The sequence below is a fragment of the Numenius arquata genome, chromosome 8 (genome assembly GCF_964106895.1).
Source record: "Numenius arquata chromosome 8, bNumArq3.hap1.1, whole genome shotgun sequence".
Classification (NCBI taxonomy): domain Eukaryota; kingdom Metazoa; phylum Chordata; class Aves; order Charadriiformes; family Scolopacidae; genus Numenius; species Numenius arquata.
The window spans coordinates 25,813,134-25,834,560 of NC_133583.1; the positions used below are offsets into that span (position 1 = coordinate 25,813,134).

Sequence of the window (21,427 nt, forward strand, 5' to 3'; positions counted from 1 at the left end):
GTTTGCATTCAGTCATGGTTTCCTGAACAGCCCCCACACTTACCTCTACGTAATGTTTTAAGGAAAGCGTCAATCTGTTCCTGTCCTACCCCAAAGGCTCCCTTCTGCCCAAAAAGGAGATGGGAGAGGAGAAGGTGCAGGACCTCTATTGCAATATCTTGGAAGCCACCTTCTTGATTTCCACTGACGTCCGCGTCAATGTAAGAGCGCAAAAGATCCGGGAGTTTCTGTTTGATAAACTGGGCAGCTTTTGAAAACAAAAAAGGGTAGAGTCAAAACCTGAATTTTCTTTTTAATATGAAGACTCTTTTTAGCTAGATCTTAATCTGAGTTTGTTTACCATAAGCCGCAACAGTTCAGTTTTAAATAGAAGTCTCGTAATCCATACCTTGGAATTCAAATATTAACGAACAACTAAAAGGTAAGACATTCACAGTATGTCAATTTGATTCATTATCTACCAAGTCATTCATGGGAGGGACCTCCAACTTCATATAAGACAAGATGACTGTGCTATCTATAGCCCCTCTCAAAATGACACTACTAATCATAAGGTCTTGCAATACCAGGCTCGCGCAGGTACACATCTATCCATCTAGAAAGCCCATTGCTTAAAAGAAAAGATGTCCCTGCTGCAGTACTTTGGAATCTTCTCGCTTACCAAAACCTCGTAGATCTGAGCTGAAAGAGTTCAGTAAAGCGAGACCAAAAATCACCTACAAACAAAAGCAAACATCAGGGTAAGGGGACATCATCCTTTCTAACAAGCTTAGTCAAAACCCATGAAAATATTTTTGAAATAAATGTTCACTTACCTCTTGAACTTTACTTAATTTGATGACTTTACTCAATTGGGCAAATAAATGGGGTGAAGGCTTTAGACTCTGAAAGAAGTAAGAAGAGTGAAATGGAAGCTGTTACATGATTCGTCTCATTGGGAACGCAGCAGGCTATGTAGAGTCCATTTACAGGTCTGGAACATTAGTAACTACTCTGCTGTTGGTTAACACAAAACTTATATGGCTAAACAAAGCATCTTTGAAACTGTTTTTGGATACATCTAGACTAAAAGTTTCTTCCAAACTTCACAAATTTCACACTTCACTATTAACCCCCCATCACGGCTTTCACGTTGAAAGAAACAGGAGCACTGATGATTTATTTCGGGTCTGGTTTCCACGAACAAACCATAAAGTACTGACATCAGACTAAGCTTTAAAATCAGTTTGCAGTCAGAGTGATTGAATAACTTGCTCAGCTAAACAAAAAAAAAAAACCAAAAACCCCAATTTCTGGGCCAGCTCAATTTTGGGAAAACCAGCTGGTTCCCTACAGAGCAATTTGCTGCATTTGAAGGGATGATCTTGAAGGGATCCCCTTCAAGAAGCAAACCAACCTTCTGATAGTGCAAGGGATTGTCAATGGCGTAGGACAGCGTCGAGATAAAGTTTGGTTTTGTAATCAGCGACGCACACTCCTGGATCAGAAATTGAGTCTGAAAAGAACAAGATAACTTAAACACTCATTGTTTTGTAACAGGACAATAAAAAAAACCCCAACCTTCTACTGTTCACTGCATGCAATAAAACTAAACAAAGATAAGGTGCTTAAGTCTTCTAAGGGCCCAAATTCTCATTAACTAGTTTCTTTTTATTCAAGTTTTCTCCAGGTTTAGTGTTTTTTTTTTTCTTTTAAGGCTGAGAAAATGATCAAACCTTCTCCATCATGTTTCATTTTCTGTAAGCATCCTCACACACTGCAGTAAGACAATCTAACAATATTTGATTCCTGTTTATGGGCTAAAAAGTCTGTGGCAAAATTGCTCAAGAATGAAAACACCCCTGAGAACAGACACAGGCAGCACCAGAAGTGCCAGTCAGTGGATCTGGACAACGTTTTAAAAGACAAAAAAAGGCTTTCAAAACAGAGCACATGGTAGAAAGAGCAACTGTACTGAAGCTATCTGTTTTTCAGGATTGAGGGATTGTTGAGTCAGATATCAGCAATTTGTTGTCTTCTGACTTGAGGACCAGCAAAAGGTGCTTCCAATTGAGAGGCCATACATAAGAAATGAAGTTTGCTTGAAGCTACTACCCCAACCTGCCTTTGTGCTTAGAACAGATCAAATACCATTGCAGATTTTTAACCAAAATTAATAAGCATATGCCTCAGTGCAAATCATACCTGATGAAAATCTTTGCCACTGCTTTTACCATCGCCACTGAAATCCACGTGCGAGAATAGACAGCGTAGTAAATGCCTGTCTGCCTCGGGACCGTGCCTATTCACAATCTGGAAAAAAAAAAAAAATCCAAAAAACAACTTGGTAGCAAACAGCCATTACACAGCAAGATGCGGGTCTAGTACTGTGGATACAGCGGTACTTCTAGTGGTTAAGTGATCTATAGTTTTAACAAAACTGTGAAGAATGTTCCTTTTTAATCAGTAACCTAGAAACCAAGTCATTAACCCTATTTGCAAATGAAAAATATAAACCAAGAGATAAAGAATCCAGACACAAGTCATTGACACAGAAGCCACATAGCTTTTTAATAATACTAACCAAGAAATAAGTAAAATGCGGGTCACCTAGAGGATGATTTCAAGCTTCTCTGTGACAAAAGCAGCTCAGAATCCACAGAGTGTCACAGCCTCACCTCTCCCCGCTTCTTCCCACAGCTACAGTTCGTTAACTCTGCAGAGGTAGAGCCTCGGGACAGCCTGCACCTCTGGGCTGTGCCTGCGTAGCAGGAATTTATCCCAGAGACAAAACCATCATACAGCATCTTCACTGACCTCGCAGGCAGCTTCTGGGCATGACTGATCCAACTACCATCACTCCAGGGCCTTTTAAGACATAAGGGAATACTATATAGGAGTGTTTCCTGTCATCTAAAGAAAAAAAGTTCATCTCCAACTTGCTCATTAGCAAGCTTTAAAATCAAATACCACATGCCAAACACCTGCAGCTGAAACCTTTCACCAAGTCTTTCCCCTGACATTAGAGCTCATTCAACTGAATTCTATACCTCAGTCATAAATAGGTGATCTGCGTTTGCTAATTTGCAACACCCATCGCTCATTACTAAATCTTCACAATAATATCACATTTTTGTTAGCATCCCCTATCATTTGCTTAAAGTTTAACTCTTGGCTAGAGACCAGCTCATTTTTGCCATTGTTTCCCCCTTTCCCGCTGTAGGCCAGACACAACGTGTGCCAGTAAAACCAGCAGCACTGCTTTACGCTCTGCCCGCCTCCACCAAGCCCACCACTTCACCCTGTCATAAATATCCTTGTTTGCCAGTGGTGCAAAAAGACAAACAGCATTGCTTTAGGCTGTGTCCGCTCCGGCTCCGCTGTTTCTGATTGCTCTCACGACAATTCTTCTACCGTTACCTGACACTATGCTTCCCCTTCCCTCACAGCCTGCTTATTCCAGCGGCTGCCAAGCTTTGTCCTGCTGGAAAGAAACATCCGAGGTGGATACAGCTCTGCTTCTTGATTGCTACAACATACGTGCTCGTGGTACATCAGCCCAGAGTAAATAGCCTGCTCCATCCCCCCCATGGTTAGGTACGAAGATGCTCAGATTGGTGCAAAAGGCAGCAAAACTGAATTGACAGCAAGTTCTGCTAGTTAGCTCAAGCTTCATAAAAAGGCAATTCGTTTAGGCAATCCCAATTAAATACGCAGATTTAGATGTGCTAACAAGACCGGCATGAAGCTGGATTGATGTCCTAGGGAGCTCTCTGGTGCCATGACTGAAATGAATTTATCAAAGCAGACGGATGCAGGAGAAAAGTGTACTTACTAAAGCCATCAACACAACTTTTCTGCATCAGAATTAGATCGCTTCCTTGCATGAAAGTAACTTCACAAGGTTAGTAATTAGAAAGTTTAGCATATGGGGAGGAGGAGAAGGCTAGAAGCACAGTGCAGCATCTTTCAACTCTAACTACATTCACATAAAAGCTTTTCGAGGGAAAGAAAATTGTTAGTTTTGCTGTAGAAAGAGCTGAAATAAACCTTCATGCTGGCAGCCTTCATACTCATTTACAAGACAGTGCATCCAATCATAAAATAATCTGTAAAGGCTGTCACTTTTTTTTTTACTTTACTTTTTTTTTTTTTACTATTAGGCTGCCCATAGAAGCTGTGGAGTCTCCATCCCTAGAGGTACCCACAAACTATCTGGACACATTCCTAGGCAAACGGCTCGGGGTAACCCTGTCTGAGCAGGTGGCTGGACCTCCAGATGTTCCTCCCAACCTCAACCAGCCTGCGATTCAGATTAAAGTTTGAGCCACCCCTATTTGGATTTATCATACAGAGACTAGTTGAATTTTCTTTAGGCAAACACAGGGTTAGATCAAAAATATTTCTGCTTTTCTAGATCCAGAAGATTTTGCTTTCCTAGATGAATCTGTCCACAAAGCCCTTCCTCCTCACCACCACTTCAGGAAAAGGGGACCACAGAAACTCCCTTCATAGGAAGCCATTCTTTAGAATTTGTCTCTGAGAAATGCATAAAAGGGGTTTTTTTAACACGCATTCTGGTTTTTAAAGCGGTCTTCAAGCATCACCTATGTTAAATGACTACTGAAAGCACATTTAAGCAGAAATTAGTTCCTCAAGCTTTGCCACTGCTAGGCTTGTGACTGCATATTTAAATGCAAGCGTCATTTTGATCAGTTGTGACCAGAACAGCTCCAAGTATTGTTTTTCACATACTCTCTGTTTAGATACAAGCTTTGTAAAATTGATTGAATTATGCCAAAAATTCACACAAGTGTACCGGGAGAAAGAGAGTTAAAGCACACACGTGTAATTTCTCCAACTATCTAAGGAAAAAATGTACTAGCAACCACAAAAGTAAAGTAATACCAGGAAATTAAAAAAAAAAAAAAAGACAAGGGATCATGGAGATTTTTAGGAATTTAGTCTTGAAATCCTAGATCTGTCTTATAACCAAACATACACAAAAGAGCCATTTCCACAGACCAGTTTCCCGTCTGTGAGTCTAGACTCAGTAGAGTCTAAAAGGCCTGTGGTGAAGGGTAAGGAACAATCTGTCCCCCTTTTAGAGATCTCCGTTCCAACTGAATGGCAGACCAACCCTATCTTCTCCCAAATCAGAGCAATGTTTATTATCCTTTAGGTAAGGCTTCATGACAGATCTGCAAGTCATACCTCAGTCACACCTTGCTGCAAAAATCGTCTGTCGAAACCAACAGGGATTGAAAGGACAGCATGATCTCAGAGGAGACCCTGCAAGTACTGAACTTGCAAAAACGTGGCAAGTTTACAAGTTACAAGAGATGTCTTCTATCTCCATGGCTTATGAGATCACTTTAAGCAGTGAATACCGCTGAAATCACCCCCTCCCACCTCAAGATAAGCAATGAATGCACTTTTAAAGTCAGCTGTTACCAGAAACTCACTGTGCTGAAGCCATGTGGCCTCCTAATCTGATTCATATCGCGGCAGGACCGCACTACTGCAAGGAAAAAAAAAAAAAAAAAACAAACACAGTTGTACTGGCCCAGCTGTCTGCTGGGAACTGAACTAAACCAGTTTCTAAAACTGGCTCAGTAACATTCACTTCCTCCTAAGCGCTCCTCTGCGGATAATGCTTTTCAGTCCATCATGCTAGTCAGAGCTATTTTTAAAAGGGTCAGTTAAACCAGAATTCTTGCCCAGATGTTAGGTATTTGGGTTTCAATCTGCAGCTGCTCTGCCTGCCTTCTGAAAACCCAGGAACAAGTCAACTTGGCTTCACCACCAAGCAACGCTTCTTCGAATGAGATGAGGAGGAAAACACTGCCATTTGAGGTAGGCGAAAGCATTCAGATGTAAGCAACCACGTACTCAGCTTTCAGTGCAACAACTCTAGACATTAAATGTATACATTTTCCTCCCTCTCCCAATCGGTGCTCTATGAAATGTCCAAAAGTTGAAAGATTTAACCTGAAGGAGAGCTTTGCATACCACACTCCAAGAGCAGCGGTTATTCAACCACAAAGTTAATACCGGTCTCAGCTCTGAGCTGCTGGATTCCACGACCCGGCAGAGGAAACCAAGAGGAGTATCAGAGATGGGAGCTGGGATTCTCAACGCCGTAGAAAACAGCACACAGTAATGCACACGAGAGCACCGCAGGCTACAATTCAGACGTGAAGAGACACTCCATTTGACACTCCCCTTTTTTCTTTCCAATTTTTCCAATGTTTCTTTTGTGGCATCATTACTTTACTTACATGCTGTATTTCCTGCTGGCTGGCTCGGTAGTTTTTCTTGGTTAAATTGTCCACCAGGTAGCTGATTTGAGACAAGGCCAGCGAGAGCGAGTCAAGATTCATTGCTGGTTGGGGCGGAAGCAGGCGGCCGAGCCCGGCGCAAAATCACCATTATTCCCCTTTAGTCACCTCAGAGACAGGTTAATTTTTTTTCCCCCAATTAGCCTGTATCTTGGTTCTGTGTTACTTTCTTCAGCTCTTCTTTCTCAGTTGTCTTCCTCTGTTCTGAAACATGGCACCTGAAAGACAGTATTAGATTAGATTTAAGTTCTGTAGCAATTTTACAGCTACATCCCAGGCAGTGCTGTTCACTTGCTATGGAACACTAGCAATTAATTTAAAGCAAGTTTTTTGGATTTGGTATTTTCTTTTAATTTAAAAAAAAAAAATAAATCTTGAAGCCGTTTATGTGGTGTTAAAAACAGTTAGTGGTTTCTCTGTATTTTTTACTTCCACCAGAAGGAAGTAGAAAACTACAGTAGAAAACTACTTTCTACTACAGAGTAGAAAGCAGAAGAAATCTGCGTTATACCTCAGCACTTTTTCTTTTATATTTCTGCTTACAAGCTAGCTTGGCAAACAAGAAAAATAAAGTTTAATAAAGAATTTGGCAATACAGACATGTTTGACAGCTTAACTTACATAAACTGTTTGACATCACTATGTTCACAAAGAAAAAGAAGTACTTTCAAGTTTTCACAACAGAAGCTTGGTTGTTTTCACGCTACCCAACCACATTTATTCATTTCTGCATTTTGCCAGTCTGAAAGAGCAGGCAAACAGCTCAGTCAGAAGAATGACTACCCTTTCAGCACTGTGAGAAAGAGGAAAACGAGATGCATAATGAATTAGATACCACACTGCAACAATCAAGAGGTCAGAATCATTCAAAGCATCAATCACAAGTTGATTAAAAAAAGTGCTTTTTAACCATCTCTGCAATATTTTGCCTCTCTACCATGAAAGTATATGCACTGAACCCTACACATCAAAACAAGCAATTGTGAATGAGCAACACACAAAAAGAACTGCAATAAACTAACCCTAACATTTGGCTTACACTGAAACAGCAGCGCTTGCCAGCTTAATAAATTTCTATGACAACACAAAACTTGGCACTTGACATCTCCTCTGTTAAATCACACATTGCCAATGTGATGAAACTGCATCCCAAAGCAAGCCCTGCATCACCAACAGGCTGAAGAGTCTCAGAGGAAGCTGTAAGTCACTCCGAGAAGCAGCACTGTAATTTATCAGAGGTGGGATAGAGCTGGAGAGTCGCTGTTTTAAAGCTCTACTTGATCAAAACACAAAGGTCACTAGGCTTCGCGCCAAGAGGCTGAAAATGCCTTTTTCAGAATAAAAAAAGAAAACACCAACCTGCTTTACTGTCTTGGCTATGTGGCCAAAACCACCAGTAGGTGATTTCTGCCTCATCATTGAGATGGATGGCCCATGGGATGTGTTAAACTTGGCATGCGGAACGCTTAGGGCAAACCAGTTCAGCCAGTAGCCCCCAGAGCAGCAGGGCTGGCCACCCTGCTGCAAGAAGGGACCAGGAACAGACCCCCAGCAAGTTGGAAAGGGGCTGCTGGGGAGAAGGGGAACTCTCCCTTCTCCCTCTCCCTTTGCATAAAGGTTTTCATTCACTCACACTCAGAACTACAGCTTATTTAACATCTGCAGGAGCAACAAATCCTGTCGCAGGCAATGAAACCCATTCTACTTTTTGGAAAAGTTTATTCAATTAGCTAAAAACGGGGGGTAACTTATTTGTAAGGAAAGTCAAATCATTTGCCGACTTACAGACTTTCATTATGCCACAGAAAACCCTGCGTACATCTAGAAGTTCTACAAGACCCTACTTAAACAAGAAAACTTACATCTCATGAAAGAGAAATAATATTGAAAGCATTCTTCAATGACAAGGCAGTTATGCTACGGAAGAATTTCAACAAATTTAAAACTGCAGCAAAAAGAATTACAGAAAACTTCCAATTTTTCTTTTTCATACATCTGACAAGCTACAATTCATTACCTTTACTTACAGATTTAATAGCCCACTGACTGTGGCACAAGAGAGGCACAAAAGTTATTAAGATTTCTCAGTAACACAATACCTCATTGGTTTGTTTCTTTTAAATAACTGTATTCCTCTTTTGGAATAACCCAGAAAGTGTCACTGGGCTTGGCAAGTACACACTTTCTAAGATGTTCTTAAGGGCAAAGTGTAACATACGGGACCAACATAAAATTTCTGAAAAACGTTTGTTAAAAATCAAGCGGCCAGACCACCAAGGCCCAGTACTCACACCTACCGGAGCAGCCCGAAGGGTCTGGTTTTGCTCAGGACTCAAGATCAGGACCCCAACCAAAGCTCTGACTCGGCCACTTTTAAGGCAGTAACAGAAGTTTCACATTTTGCCTTTCAAGCCCCTAGGAAGAAAATTCGCATTTCTCTGGGTGTTGTTCCCCAGACCAATTCAAACAGCATAGCGATCACACCTACTCCACCCAAAAATCAAGCTTGTAGGTGCTGGAGCTCTTGAATCGTGCCGAGACATAAATCCGGCCCTTCCTGCTGCTACATAATCCCCTGCAGAGCACAGAGACTGACCATCCCACCCCCCGTTAGCATCACTGCTTGCTCCCAAGAAAAGCGGGGACTGCCATCTCAACGAGCTGGGAAGCGCATCATGGAAGCGCAACAAGCTTTGCCACTTTCTGACTGGAAAATCCAGCAGTGCCACCAGAGAACCCAAACTGGGTCAAAAATGGGATTTTTCCCTTTCAAGGAAGCAGAACAAGAGCCTGAGCAGACACCGTAACACAAGGACGGAACACAATAGCTGAAGGAAGCAGCTTCCTATTTATGTTCTAAATATATGGTTTGCACAGTATGTATCCTGATATACAGAAAAAAATCCGACCAGCTCTCTCTCCGACAAGCACCAGACTAACAGCATTTCAGAGTTCCAAGTGGTGCAACCTCACTTACAGCGGTATATAAAAATCAGAGTAATTAAGGGAGCCCTGCCCAGAAAGCAGAAGTGCACAGGTACCTCTCTGGTTACACAATGCAAGGCTAAAATTCAATTTCTATGGCACTGATTAAGAAAGCTATGAATGTTATGCAAAGCAGACTTTATTTTTAGATCCATATATTCTCAGTGGGAATGAATCTCCCTACACTGGCCTCAACAAGTTGAGAAGCTTTCGGTCCATGGGGCAAAGCTGACATCTTTACAGGTTCAGAAAAGTCAGGCCTCAGCCAGAGAAAGTTTACCAAAAAAATTTAGATTTGCCAACAAAATCAGCTACTTACAATTACAGACCCTATGATACAGTAATGGATTAAGCTATCAGGAACAGGACTGGGGAATTCTTACAATATTTTCATTTTATGTTGTGCAACACAGATGATTTTTAAGAGGTAGAAAATATTTACCGAGATCTACAGTATTACATAACCTGAAAGCTTTCTAGGGAAATCAACAGGCCATCAGCAAAACGTTTGGCATCTATTTCAGCAGATTCTGTTGTGTTATTAAAATATAAATACTATATGATTTTAGGCAAGAATCCAAAAAAATCTCAAAACAGAGAGGGCCAGTATGTAACCAGCAGTCAGGTTTGACCAAACCATTCTCTACTAACCTGGAGGAGATCACCAGGAGTAACTAAGCCTTGCTGCTGAAGATGACAAACCTGAAGTCCTTCCGCTAATTTGGGGTTTTTTTAGTATTTTGCTGAGGTAAGTAACTACTCCCACTGGGAGCTGTAAAGATTTTAGGCCACATGTCCTGCATGTGGAAGATAAAACAGTTCCAGTGACAGAAACAGCAACATGTTTGCTGATTAGGTTCTAAACTCCTGGAAAAAAACCCATCATATAAAGGATGCTAAAAGCACCACTGCTAAACCTGTTCTTCAGAACACGGTCTCTTACCCATTTCTCAAACAAACAGAACATACGGAAGAGCAGCACCTCTGGGAAGCTCCACGTGAGAAGCGCTCTGAAGGAGGAAGGGGGTTTTGAATCGTAACACAGTCAGTTAGATTTCTAGCATTTTGAAACCTACAGAGAGAAAAACCTCACAGTGTTAAGTCACACTAGCAGTAAAACAAGCTACTGATTAATCTGACCACTTCAAATGTCAGTGTTTAGAGACAGAAGAGCCACCTGAGCATTCCATGTACTGGAAAACTGCACACAACTGCAGTCAACTGGAAGCCACGATGCTGACTAGGTGCGGTAACTTTAGTTTCCAGAGAGCGGCTGAACTAAGCACATGCGTTTGTTGCCACACATTGAGGCCGGTAAAGTTTCGGGTTTGGAACCCACCTCAGATCTATCAGGCATGCATCTATCACGACATGGCTGCTTCAGGTATTTTCATCTCAGCTAGGATTGTTTACCAAATAAAAAAAAAAAAAAAAAGGCCCAAGAAACTCACTTCCTCCTTTCCCTTCAGTCAAACACTGCAGGATAAAGTTGCTGTTAGAGGGAAGTTTAAGGAAATTTAGAGACCCGTTCTCAAAGGCTTTGTGCTGTTTTCCCACCCAAAAAGTGGTTTGGAGCAGTTAAACGCTATTTCAAAAGGCAAAGGAGAACTGCAGTATTCATACAGTAGGGATGGTTATAGAACAGAAGAGACATCTAGCTAAGAGAGTCGTGTCCTCAACCATGATTCTCAGTGATAAGAATTCCCAACACAATTTAGCAACGACCCACCACAGGGTCACAAAACATCAGTGTCCACTCTTCCTAAGTTATGTTTGCAGAATTTCTCTTCCACTTATTCAACTGAACACCAAGAATAGTCATTTCAGCATCAACTAAAATTAATGAAATATCTAGGAGCACTATGCTAGAAGGATAAACAGGATCAGGTATTTCTCTAAAGAGGAGAGACAGGCAGACAGCAAGCTGGCTATGAGTTTGGTTTGCAGGAACAACAATAGGAACAACAGCAAACTTAAAAGCATAAGGGCAGAAAAAACAACAGTAACAAGACTAGAGAGGACAAACAAGTCTATTACCAGCTGAGTTTGTTTCCTGTTTATAAGACCCAGACTTGCCCTACCTATAATTTCAGTCAGCGCCAAGGTAGTTACCTTAGAAACAGGAAACACTTAAGTTGTGTGCACGAAGAATGACTTGTCAGGTGTCATACCTGTTTTGTTACCCACCTAAATAATGTTCTGCTGGGAGCTGATATCATGCTTCCTTCTAACAAGTGGGATTCCCAGGCAGTCTAAGCTCATGATGTATCAACAGACTAAAGTGCTTTGTATTTTTTAGTATTATCTCACTTCTGTTGTAAATTTGTCACTAAATCAGTCCAAATCGTCTGTGGTTTGTTGAAATTAAACTATAACTGCTCACTAACCTTCCTGTACAACGAAAAGAGGGTACTACGCCGAGTTTAGAGAACTACTGCAAAGGGGCTGTTTCTAACAACACAGCTTCTATCAAAACAGCCAACTGTTGCTATTTCTAGTTTCAAATTCAGCAAGTCCATTTTACTGGGCAGCGTGTTCTTAACTGGAGGACAGCATTAGGAACCACTTCTTCCATGCGGTCTGTAGGAAGGTTATGTCACCCGATTTTACTATTGAGAGCTGTTTACAGGTTATTTGTTTCCGTGGGGTCAGTCCCAACAACGGCGATCTTCTAAAGAGGCCACCGAGCCCAGGCCGGAGGTAGGCCAAGCACCGGCTACTTTTGGAGTCTCTCAGAGCTCCGCCTGTCACGACCAGCGCTACAACAGCGGAGGGAGGCAGACAAATCAAAACAGCCCCAAAGCCGAAGGTTTCTGCGGCCCCTCGGAGCGCTCCCGGCGCAGCCCGCCGCCGCCGGAGCCTTCCTTCCCGCAACCCAGCCACCCGCGCAGCGGGAAGCTCCCGCCCCGAACCAGGAACCGGCCCGGGCCGAGGCAAAGCCTCTTCCAAGTTTACTCGGCTGCTCCTCCTGTCGATCGGACGCCGACGAAGCGGCGAGGGCCACGGGCGGGGAGCAGAGCAGGCCGGACGAGGCCGCAGTCGGGCGTCGGGGGTGGGGAAGGCCACCGGCTGCCCCATACGCATCCCGGGCCCACCGGCCCCGCCGCGGCCTACACCGCCACCCACAGCGGCCGCCACCCCCTCCGCCCCGGAGACTCCCGCCCAGCACCCGCGGGGCGGCTAGGGCTGCGCTACAGGACGCCGCTCACCTCAGGGGGCGTCGGGGGAAGCCGGAGCGGGGCGGCGGGCCGGGGCCGCTGGCGCTTTTTCTCCTCTCACCTCCGCCGTTTCGCTACAAAATGGCGGACGGGGTCGCGCGCTCACGTCGCGGCCTTTCCCCTCCCCCGTCCCCCTCGCGGCACGCCAGCGGGAGGGGGCAGCGGGGGCGCGGGGGGGCGGGGCGAACGCCGGGACTCCCGCCCCCCGCCGCCACCGCCGACTGGCGTGGCGCTGCCCCAATCAGAGCGCAGGGCGCTGCGACGTCCGCCCAATCAGCGCGGCGTCACCTCAGGGGGACGTTCTGCCCTCCGCGAGCGCCGAGCGAGCGGCGCGCTCCCATTGGTGGAGAGCGCCCGGAGGCCTTCCTACGGCGTTGGCCAATCAGCGCTGGCAGGCCTCCTGACCCACGCATGCGCAGCAGGCGGCCAACCCGGGCTGGGCAAGGCCGACCAATGAGCGCGGGGAGGGGCGGGGCGGGAAGGGGAAGTGGCGGGGAGCGCCAAAGGGCGCGCGGAGTTGGGGGGGGGGGGGGGGGAGCGAGGGATGCCCCTCCCAGAGTGGTACCGGCCCAGGCACCGAGCCCCCCCCCCCTTGTGCGCAGCGCTGTGGTACGGCCCCGGGCACGCCGCACCCCCCCTACGCCGTGCGGTGGTACGGCCCGAGGCGCTGCATCCCCACAAGATGGCGTCCCCCGCCCCACAGGCCCTACAGGCCGCGACATCCTTCCTCTGGCGGCTCCAGGGGCCGGTTGGTCTCGAAACCCTCCCTTCATTTGCACGCTCCGGGTTCGCCGGTTTCTGTCCCGGAGAGGAAACTCTCGGACCCTCTCAGCATGCCCCCCCCACCCCCCCCCCTCAGGGCTGGGGTGGCTACCGCACAACCTTAGAACGGCCCCTCGGCCACCCCACACCCGCCTTCCAACCCTGGGGGCGACCCGGGGGGTGCCAGCAGGACCCCGAGGACACGCCTTGAGGTGTGAGAGCGTGAGGGAGGCGATGGGGGGGTCGCTTTCCCCATGGCGACCCCTCCACCAGCCGCTGTGGGGTCAGCGCCGAAACCCGGCCCCGCGCCGCCCGGCCCAAAGCTGGGGGAGCCAGGCTGGCGCCTGGGGACACGGCTCCGTCCCCGCACCCCGCTTGTGAGCATCTTCCCCACGCACGGAAACCAGCTCGTGCCTGCCCGGCACATGCATCACAACGTCACTTTTATTGAGTCGAGGTTCCCTCCGCTTTCCGCACGTAGAAAATACATTTTAAAAAGGCCGGTGTTTTGTAAACAGTCAGGGGAGAGGTAAGGCAAACAGAGAAACTGCCACAGCACCGCCGTACCCCCCCTAATTTCAACCCCCCCCCCAGGGGGATGAGGGAGTCCAATGGCTCTCTGACTGACAACCAAGGATTTGGGATGTCATGTCTGTCTCCACTTTGGCTGCGGGACCTCGCTGTGGGGAAAGCCAGAGCCACAGAAGCCACCAAGCACCAAACCTCTCCTCTGCCTTGATGGGGGACAGGCACTGAAAGGCATCTCGGCGTTGGCATCTGCTGAGCCTTGAGCATCCTGGTCCCTGCTGGGTTCCACGGGAGGTGGCTTCTGTGGGGACCAGTCTGCAGGGTTGGGCGGTGTCAGGGTGGGTGGGCACCCTCTTCTTTAGGCCAAGGGGTCCTTCAAGCCCCAGCACCAGCTCTCAGGCAGCAGCTGGGCAAAGGGGCTCAGGAGGCAGCCGGTGCCTATGAACGGGGAGGGGGCGTTGCTGGAGCCTGGTTTTGTCAAAAATTGAGGGCACAGCGATTTGGAGGTACCTTTGGGGAGGCAGGAGGGACACGTGCTTTCACAGGGACCCACACAACAGTCACGCTGTTCTTGGGGCTTTTCTTCCTCCTGCTCCATGGGGGTCTCCCCATCTCATCCCGCAGGGCAGAGGGGAGGTCCACGTTTACAGGCAGCGAGCAGGCAGGGAGGATCAAACGTTACACGTGCTGTCCTCCCACCCACCGCCGCCAGTCGCAGAGGGAGAGAGCCGTGGTGAGAAGGACAGAAGCAGGCCATGGTTCACCTTCCCACCAGGACACCCTGGGCTGCTTCCAGAAGGTGTAGGAGTGGGCAAGCCAGGTGGTGCACAAAGCTGGGCTGGACCCTCATCACAGATACACATCAATTCCTGCCTCCCCCAGGGTTTTAGAAGCCAAACAAGGAAAAAGACCAAACAGGAGCAGTTTGCCGTTGAGGTTTAACTCCCCCAGCCAAATTTGGAGCTGGAGGAACCGCTCAACCCAGCGAGAGCAGAAGTGAAACTACCATCCAGGCGACACAGGGACAGCCCAGGGCAACATCAGCCACAGAGAGTGTAAACGGCCAAGGGAATGATATAAAATGGATTAATACGGACTGCTTTTTCCACAAAGCATTCCTTAATACCTGCACCTGGCCCAGTCCCATTCCCTGGACACCTCCTGGAAGAACAGGATTGGAACTTCGGAGGAGAGCTCTAGTGTAGTGTCTCCAGAAGGTCGGTGCGGCCACAGCACCTTGTCGAGCGAGTGAGTAACCCCTGGGAGGGAAAAAACACTCCACTGGTGTGTCCCTACCCTGGGTTCGTCCCGATCCTCCCAAAAGAAATGGGGCTGAAGGCAACGGTCCCACTTTGTAACAGAAAGTGCAGCTCAGGCGGAGGGAGATGTAAGAGTAAGGGCAGGAGACCGGCCAGATGAGCCGTGGGAAAGCAGAGTTTAAACCAAACACTGACACAGAAGAGGACTACGGGGATGTCGCCCTGTCTGATAAACACCGTTACTAGTTCCCTTTATGCAAGACACACCGGCTCCCTCCAATCTTGGGAGAAGAAGGAGTTTTAAGGTGTGGAGAAGAGCTCCACCGCCACAGGGGAACACGGGTGAGAGCAGCATGCCTTGGCAAACCCCAACCGTGACCTCTCGGTGATGTCTCGGGTGGTGATGTCCAGCCCGGAGGAGCAGAAAGGGCAGGACCTGGACTACAGTTCCCCTTGTAGTGACGCTTTGGCTTCACCAGGGAGTCAGGGCTGAGAGGACAAGCCTGACTGCCTGGTTGCGTTAAGACGACAAGATACAAACCACCACAGGGCTCTTTCAGCCAAGCCCCAGATCTTCCTAACACGCCGCCACGTTTTCTCCCCGCTTCCCTTTGGTCCTAGGGGAATCCTGCAGCAGCAGTGCTGTCTGGCCTGGAGGAGGAGTCAGGCTGTGAGATCCACGAAGATGGCGTTGGCAGTGGTCTGTCCAAAGATGAATGCTCCAAGGGTGACCATGAACACCCCGTAGCTGACCTGGGCCCACCAGCTGTGGATACAGAAGGACAGGGAATGTTCAGAGCGGGACCTTCACACCAACATCCGCAGGGGAAGCGGGCAGAGAGGAAACACATTTCGATTACCTGATTGCCCTGGTTTCTTGGATCTCGGAGAGCTTGGCTTGGATCAGGCAGAGCCCTGAGAGGGAGAGGAGGCAAATTAAACTCAGATGAGGACTGAGCAGACACCCCACAGACCATGGAGCCACACTCCCATTACAGAGCACAGAGCCCAGTCATAGAATCATAGAATGGTTTGGGTTGGAAGGGACCTTAAAGACCATCCAGTCCCACCCCCTGCCCTGGGCAGGGACACCTCACACCAGACCAGGTTGCTCCAAGCCCCCTCCAACCTGGCCTTGAACCCCTCCAGGGATGGGGCAGCCACAGCTTCTCTGGGAAACCCGTTGCCCAGTCAAAATAGCTGGGCTGCCAACCAACCTCCCGCCACACTTCTGTCCATCTCTAAAGACCTTCTGGTTCCTGCATCTCCATCCCGCTCCCTCCCTCTTCGAGACACAAGGCCAAGAGACCTCCGTCAGCCCCTGAGCATCCCGGGATGCTCCACCTGGGAAGACGAAGATGAAGCAGGCGGCCAAGCCCCCGATGACAGAGATGACTTTGCCGATGTCGGGAATGAAGAGAGCCAGGAGGAGGGTCAGGAGGAACCAGCTGATGGTCTGAAGCAGGCGCCGCCTCCGCTCCCGAACCACGTCCTCCTCCACCGTCACCCCGGTGTAGCGGAGCCAGAGACCCTCCAAGACAGCCCTGCGGGCACAGATGTGGGGCAGGGGGGGGGGTTCCCCACGCTGCCCCTCCTGCCCACATCGGCCCCTGCCTTCCTCCCAGCACTCACCGGCCACAGAAGTGCAGGATAGGGTAGGACGTCAGCACACAGAGTATGATGAAGGCCCGGGCCAGAGCAACAGGGATGTCATTGGAAGGGTAGGACAGCAAGACATCCTGCTCCACGCCAGCTCCAAAGGTCAGGAAGCCACAGACACCTGCCGGGAAGGGAGCAGTCAGTGGGGGACGAGGACAAGTCTCCTCCGTGTATGTTTGAGGGACCAGACTTGGATGGATATGGCACAGGGCACATTGCAGGGGGTTGAGATGGATTCCCCTCCCTTTTCTCCCTTCTGGACCAGAGGGTCCCTGCCCTCCAGAATCTCACAGCCCCTCCGAGGACCGTGCCATGCTCACACGGTGTCCCCTGACTCACCGGTGCCTGTGTAGACGAAGAGAGCGATCACCATGGCCGCCGTCACCACCACCCCCCAGGTCTTCACCTCTGGCTGCTTCATGCTGTTAAAGACGGGGACGCTGCTCACGTGGCACTGCCAGGGACACAGAGAGAGAGCGGGGACACACGATGGGCTGAGCCTGACCACACAGGGAGCCACATGGGCTCCCAAGCGTGATATCCTCAGGTTTGTCGTGATATCGTGATCCCCCCAGGTCTGTCACTGGTGAAGAAAAGAAGGGGGGACAGGCATCTCCCTCTCCATTCAGGGGCAGTGAGATGTTAAACTGGCTTTGGCCCCTTCACAAAGCTGTGTGGGGAGCACACGGGGAGGGTTTGGGCTGGTTGCCCAGGGGAGGAGCATCCCTGGACCATGCCAGTCTCCCCACCCAGGTGGCAGCAGGGTGGGAAGGGGAGCACCGGGCTCGTGGCCTTACCTGGAAGCCAAAGCAGATGGTGGGCACAGCATTGAAGACAGCGGTCCAGGTGGAGGGGCTGGCAGGAGAGAAACACCCACCGGTCACAGTGGGGCTCCCTGCGACCCCCAACTCAGAGCCCAGGGGGTGCTCAGTGATGGGCTCGCTCCTCTGATGACCTGCTCGCCCCCTGTAGCTACTGTGTCCCCCCACCCAGGATAATGCCTTTGCATGGAGCAAGGTTTTCCTGGGACCTGGCACTGCCTGAAGACCAGGGCCTTTCACTGGGATAGAACCAGCCAAAATCGAGAACTTACAAAAATAAAAGTATCGGTGAAAACATAAGAATCTACTTGGGCGGTGCTGAGAACTGTTCTGAATTTGGCTCTGCCCTAAAATTCCCACTGCCCGCGCTGGGTCCATAAATGTCACCAGTCCATGAGGGAGGGGACGAGCCACAGGTGCTGTGCTGGCCAAGGAAATAACCAGAAATCATCCTAAAATAGACACAGCCCTTGTCGCTTGGTGAGCACAAGCGCTGCACGAGGAGCTCTGGGCCTGGCTATATTGGAGCTAGAAGTCAATCATTTCTCCTCAAAACCTGTGATGGAGCCATGGGGACCTCCAAGAGGTCTTTTTCCCCTCCTTCCCTGCCTGCTCCTCTGAAACAAGCAGAGATGCAGCCACTTGGGGGCTCCTGGCAGCAACGTGCAGTGTCCCTGGGCCCAGGGACGGGGCCTGTGAAGGATTTGTCCCCAGCCTTCGCAGCCCTCACTCCCCGACCCCTGCCTGGCCCTGGGATGGCCGCTGTCAGCATCGTGTCCCTTGCCCTCACCTGGTGGGGATCTCCACGGGCACAAGCTCCTTGTCGGGCCAGATGTACTTGATGATGATGACTGCCGTGACGTACCAGGTGCCAATCACGCTCAGGGAGCTGCAGGAGGGGACAGGAGGCTGTCAGCTGCCTCCCCGTTCTGTGAAGGGTCTCCTCGAGCCTCTCCAGCCCCATCTTCCTCCCTGCAAAGCCCAGGCCACCCCAGTCCTTCCCATCAGGACCACCCCTGCTCTCCCTTCCCACGGGCATGTGCCAGGCACCGTCACCCGCTGTCCCCAGAGCAGATGCCAAGCTCGGGGGCTGTCCTGTGCCGCTGTGAGCTGCAGACGTGCCAGCAAGGGGATGGGCTGGCTTTTGGGCAGGAGAAAGAGGCGAGTGACAGTGGTGGTCCTCGGTGGCCACGGTCCAGCTCCAGCAGCCAGGTTACACCAAGATGCTTGGTGGAGCAGGGCTGGCCTGCAGACCACCCGGCCAGGGAACCCTTTCTGCTGGGTGGCCAACTCTGAAGACAGGGGACAACGCAACTGAAAGTCTCCCTGGTTCTTCCAGCAAGCAGAAGGGAGGGACACAAGACCCGGAGCACAACACTGTGGCCACACAGTGCTCAGCAGCTCCTCTGCTTCCCAGATGGGGAAACTGAGGCACAGGAAGGCAGAGGAGGAGACGTTCAACCCCTCAGGGGCACTAGAACCATGGCGTTTCTGCTCCCCGTCCCCTGGGACCGTGCTTAGGTAGGCACCTGCTGGCGCATCCCAGCTTCCAACCCCCATAGGGCTCTCTCCACCACCCACCTGGCGTATTTTTGGAAGCCGATCTCCTTGGGGATGGAGAGGGGCAGGATGAGGAGGAAGGCAGTGATGCTGATGGTGAACTTGCGATCCGTGTACCAGCGGCTGCTCCCAGCTTCCTCGGGCTCCGTCACCAGAGCAGCAATGACTGTGGGGACAACCCGTGCAGTCAGGTTGTCCCTTCCAGCCAAAGGGTTATTTTTTTCCCCCGTGGGACACACTTACTCTTGTCCTCCTGGTCTCCAATGATGATGAGGAAAGCGATGCAGGTGCCAAAGGTGTAGACAGCGATGGCCACCTCACAGAGCACGCCTGGCACCTTCCCACAGACGGCCCACACGACCTCCTGGTAGGTCCGCTCATTGCTGGCCTGCGAGCAGTACGCCAGGATGACCAAGCCTCCAATGATGAAGATCAACATGCACTGTGGTGGGGAAGAGACAGGAAGAGGACACTAAGGCAACAGTGTCACCAGATCCCCAAAGCCACCCCCGAACACACATCTGGTTCATCTCTGGTGCACCCCATCCAACAGGAGCCAGGTCCCCCCTGAGCCCCTTCTGGAGCTCCACACCTCCCCTCTCTGGGTGGAACAGGGGACTGTCCCTTCCCCACCCTCTCACCATCTGCAGGGCGATGCCCGCGGCCACACCGCCGGCCATGCTGAAGGCGGCGGGGAAGTTGAGCAGCCCAGCGCCGAGGGCAGCGTTGACCACAATGAAGACGGCTCCCAAAGCCGAGGTGGCCCCCAGGCCGTTGCCTTGGCTCTCTCCGCTCTTTGGCACCGTCTCCACGCTGGGGCTCTGCAGGAGCCTGGCCCGTTCCCCAGCGTCAGCGCTCCACTCCCACTCCTTGTAGTCACTGTTGATGCTCCCGGTGCCCTGTGCCATCGTCCCTCCGAGGGTGGCAGATGCCACCGACAATGTCCCACTACCACTCCCGCACTGGGCTTGGCCGGCCACCTCGAGGAAGGTCCTCTGCCAGCGCTGGCTCCATCAGGTAGAGGGGGCAGCGGACGGGCAGGCTGGGACCGCGGCAACACTGTGGTCAGGCACTTCGCTGCTCCTGGAAGGGGAGGAAGAAGGACACAGTAAGCGTTAATTAAGGTACGTTAACAAGGGACAACCCGAGCATTAGACAGGGACACAGAGGAAATGAGTTCCCCAGGTCTCAGCTTGGGGGGGGGGGGGGAGGTCGCAGCACGCAGGTGTCCTCGCACCAGCAGATACGGCAGGACTCACCTCTCCTCCCCTAAATCCGAGGCGAGGATGCCGCCACCGGGGAGCTGCAGCCTCAGGGCGAGGACTCGCCTTTCTGCGGGCACGAGACCCAGCGTCAGGGCTCACTTCCTGCTTTCCAGCCCCGATTCCTGCCGGCTCCGCCGGGCACGTGCTCCCAGGGGGAAAGGTCAAGGCTGGGCTCCACCGCAACAACCCGCGCAGCCAGCAGAAACGCCATGTCACTGGGAAAAGCAGGACCTGCCCCTTCCAGTGCCACCCCCAGGGTGACCACCGGCACGAGATGCCTCAAGAAGCTCTTGGACCTGAAGACCTGGTGTGATCAGCACCGCAGCCCTCAGGGGTTGGACAGCCCAGGTCTCCTCCTGGTGCCCCCAAGCTGAAGGAGGTCAACCCTCCCAACCTGGCTTCACGGGGACCTACACAGCCAGGGAAAATGTCATTTCTAGGACAAAATCTCTTTATTCCTTGGACGACATCTCCAGAGGCTCTTCCTGACCAGCCCACCCTTTGCTTTTAGGCTATTTAAACCCCAGGCTTGCGCTTGGAATCCTCTTCAGAGGTTTCTGAGGAAACACCCCGCAGGTTGGCTCAGGGGAAGAAAAAAGGCGCCACTCTCCCCTGGGGACAGGTCCCAGGCCCCCAGGTCCACTGTCACCCGTGGGTCCGCTTTGGCTGAACCCCGGCCCCCGGCGAGGAAGGGGGTGGGAGGAGGATGCTGCAGGGTCCCCGGCTGTCCTTTCACCCCAGGCAAAGCCACCACGCCGGCGACAACCAGAGCCGGTGCATCTTCCGAGGGTGACCCCACAGCCCCACGGACCCCCGCGGGCCCCACCGCCGCCTCACTGCGGGAGAAGCAAGGCCCCGGTGGCAGCTACCTCGCCTTTGCGGGGGATGTCCTCGGGGTTGGGGGGGTTCCCCTCACCCTGGTACCCCAGTAGCCCCGGACCCCGGACCCCACTCACCGGGCGGCGGGAGCCTCGGTCGCGGTCCCGGTCCCGGCCCCGTTGGGGCTCGGCGGAGGCGGCGGCGGCGCAGCGCCCGGCACCGCCCTCCCCG

General features: G+C 50.8%; 2 protein-coding genes across 2 annotated transcripts in view; both read right to left on the minus strand.

Annotated features, from left to right (window-relative positions):
• The window catches only part of CNOT1 (CCR4-NOT transcription complex subunit 1), a 60,197-nt gene extending 47,549 nt beyond the window's left edge, over positions 1-12,648 (minus strand). Inside the window, exons 1-7 of the mRNA XM_074152504.1 lie at positions 12,515-12,648; positions 6,261-6,538; positions 2,185-2,292; positions 1,397-1,495; positions 816-884; positions 662-716; positions 44-247 (exon numbers count right to left, since the gene is read on the minus strand). Of these exons, the coding sequence (XP_074008605.1) occupies positions 44-247; positions 662-716; positions 816-884; positions 1,397-1,495; positions 2,185-2,292; positions 6,261-6,362 (637 nt within the window). The 5' untranslated portion in view covers positions 6,363-6,538; positions 12,515-12,648. The remainder of the gene's footprint in view (positions 1-43; positions 248-661; positions 717-815; positions 885-1,396; positions 1,496-2,184; positions 2,293-6,260; positions 6,539-12,514) is intronic.
• Positions 12,649-13,684: 1,036 nt separating this feature from the next.
• Positions 13,685-20,195, minus strand: SLC38A7 (solute carrier family 38 member 7). The gene is made up of 10 exons (XM_074152157.1): positions 19,754-20,195; positions 19,356-19,554; positions 19,134-19,278; positions 18,343-18,441; positions 17,529-17,586; positions 17,071-17,185; positions 16,705-16,852; positions 16,417-16,616; positions 15,933-15,987; positions 13,685-15,838 (listed from the first exon to the last, which is right to left on the minus strand). Exons 1-10 carry the CDS (start codon positions 20,018-20,020, stop codon positions 15,736-15,738), a joined length of 1,389 nt encoding a protein of 462 aa, XP_074008258.1. The 5' UTR covers positions 20,021-20,195; the 3' UTR covers positions 13,685-15,735.
• Between the last annotated feature and the right edge of the window lie 1,232 nt (positions 20,196-21,427).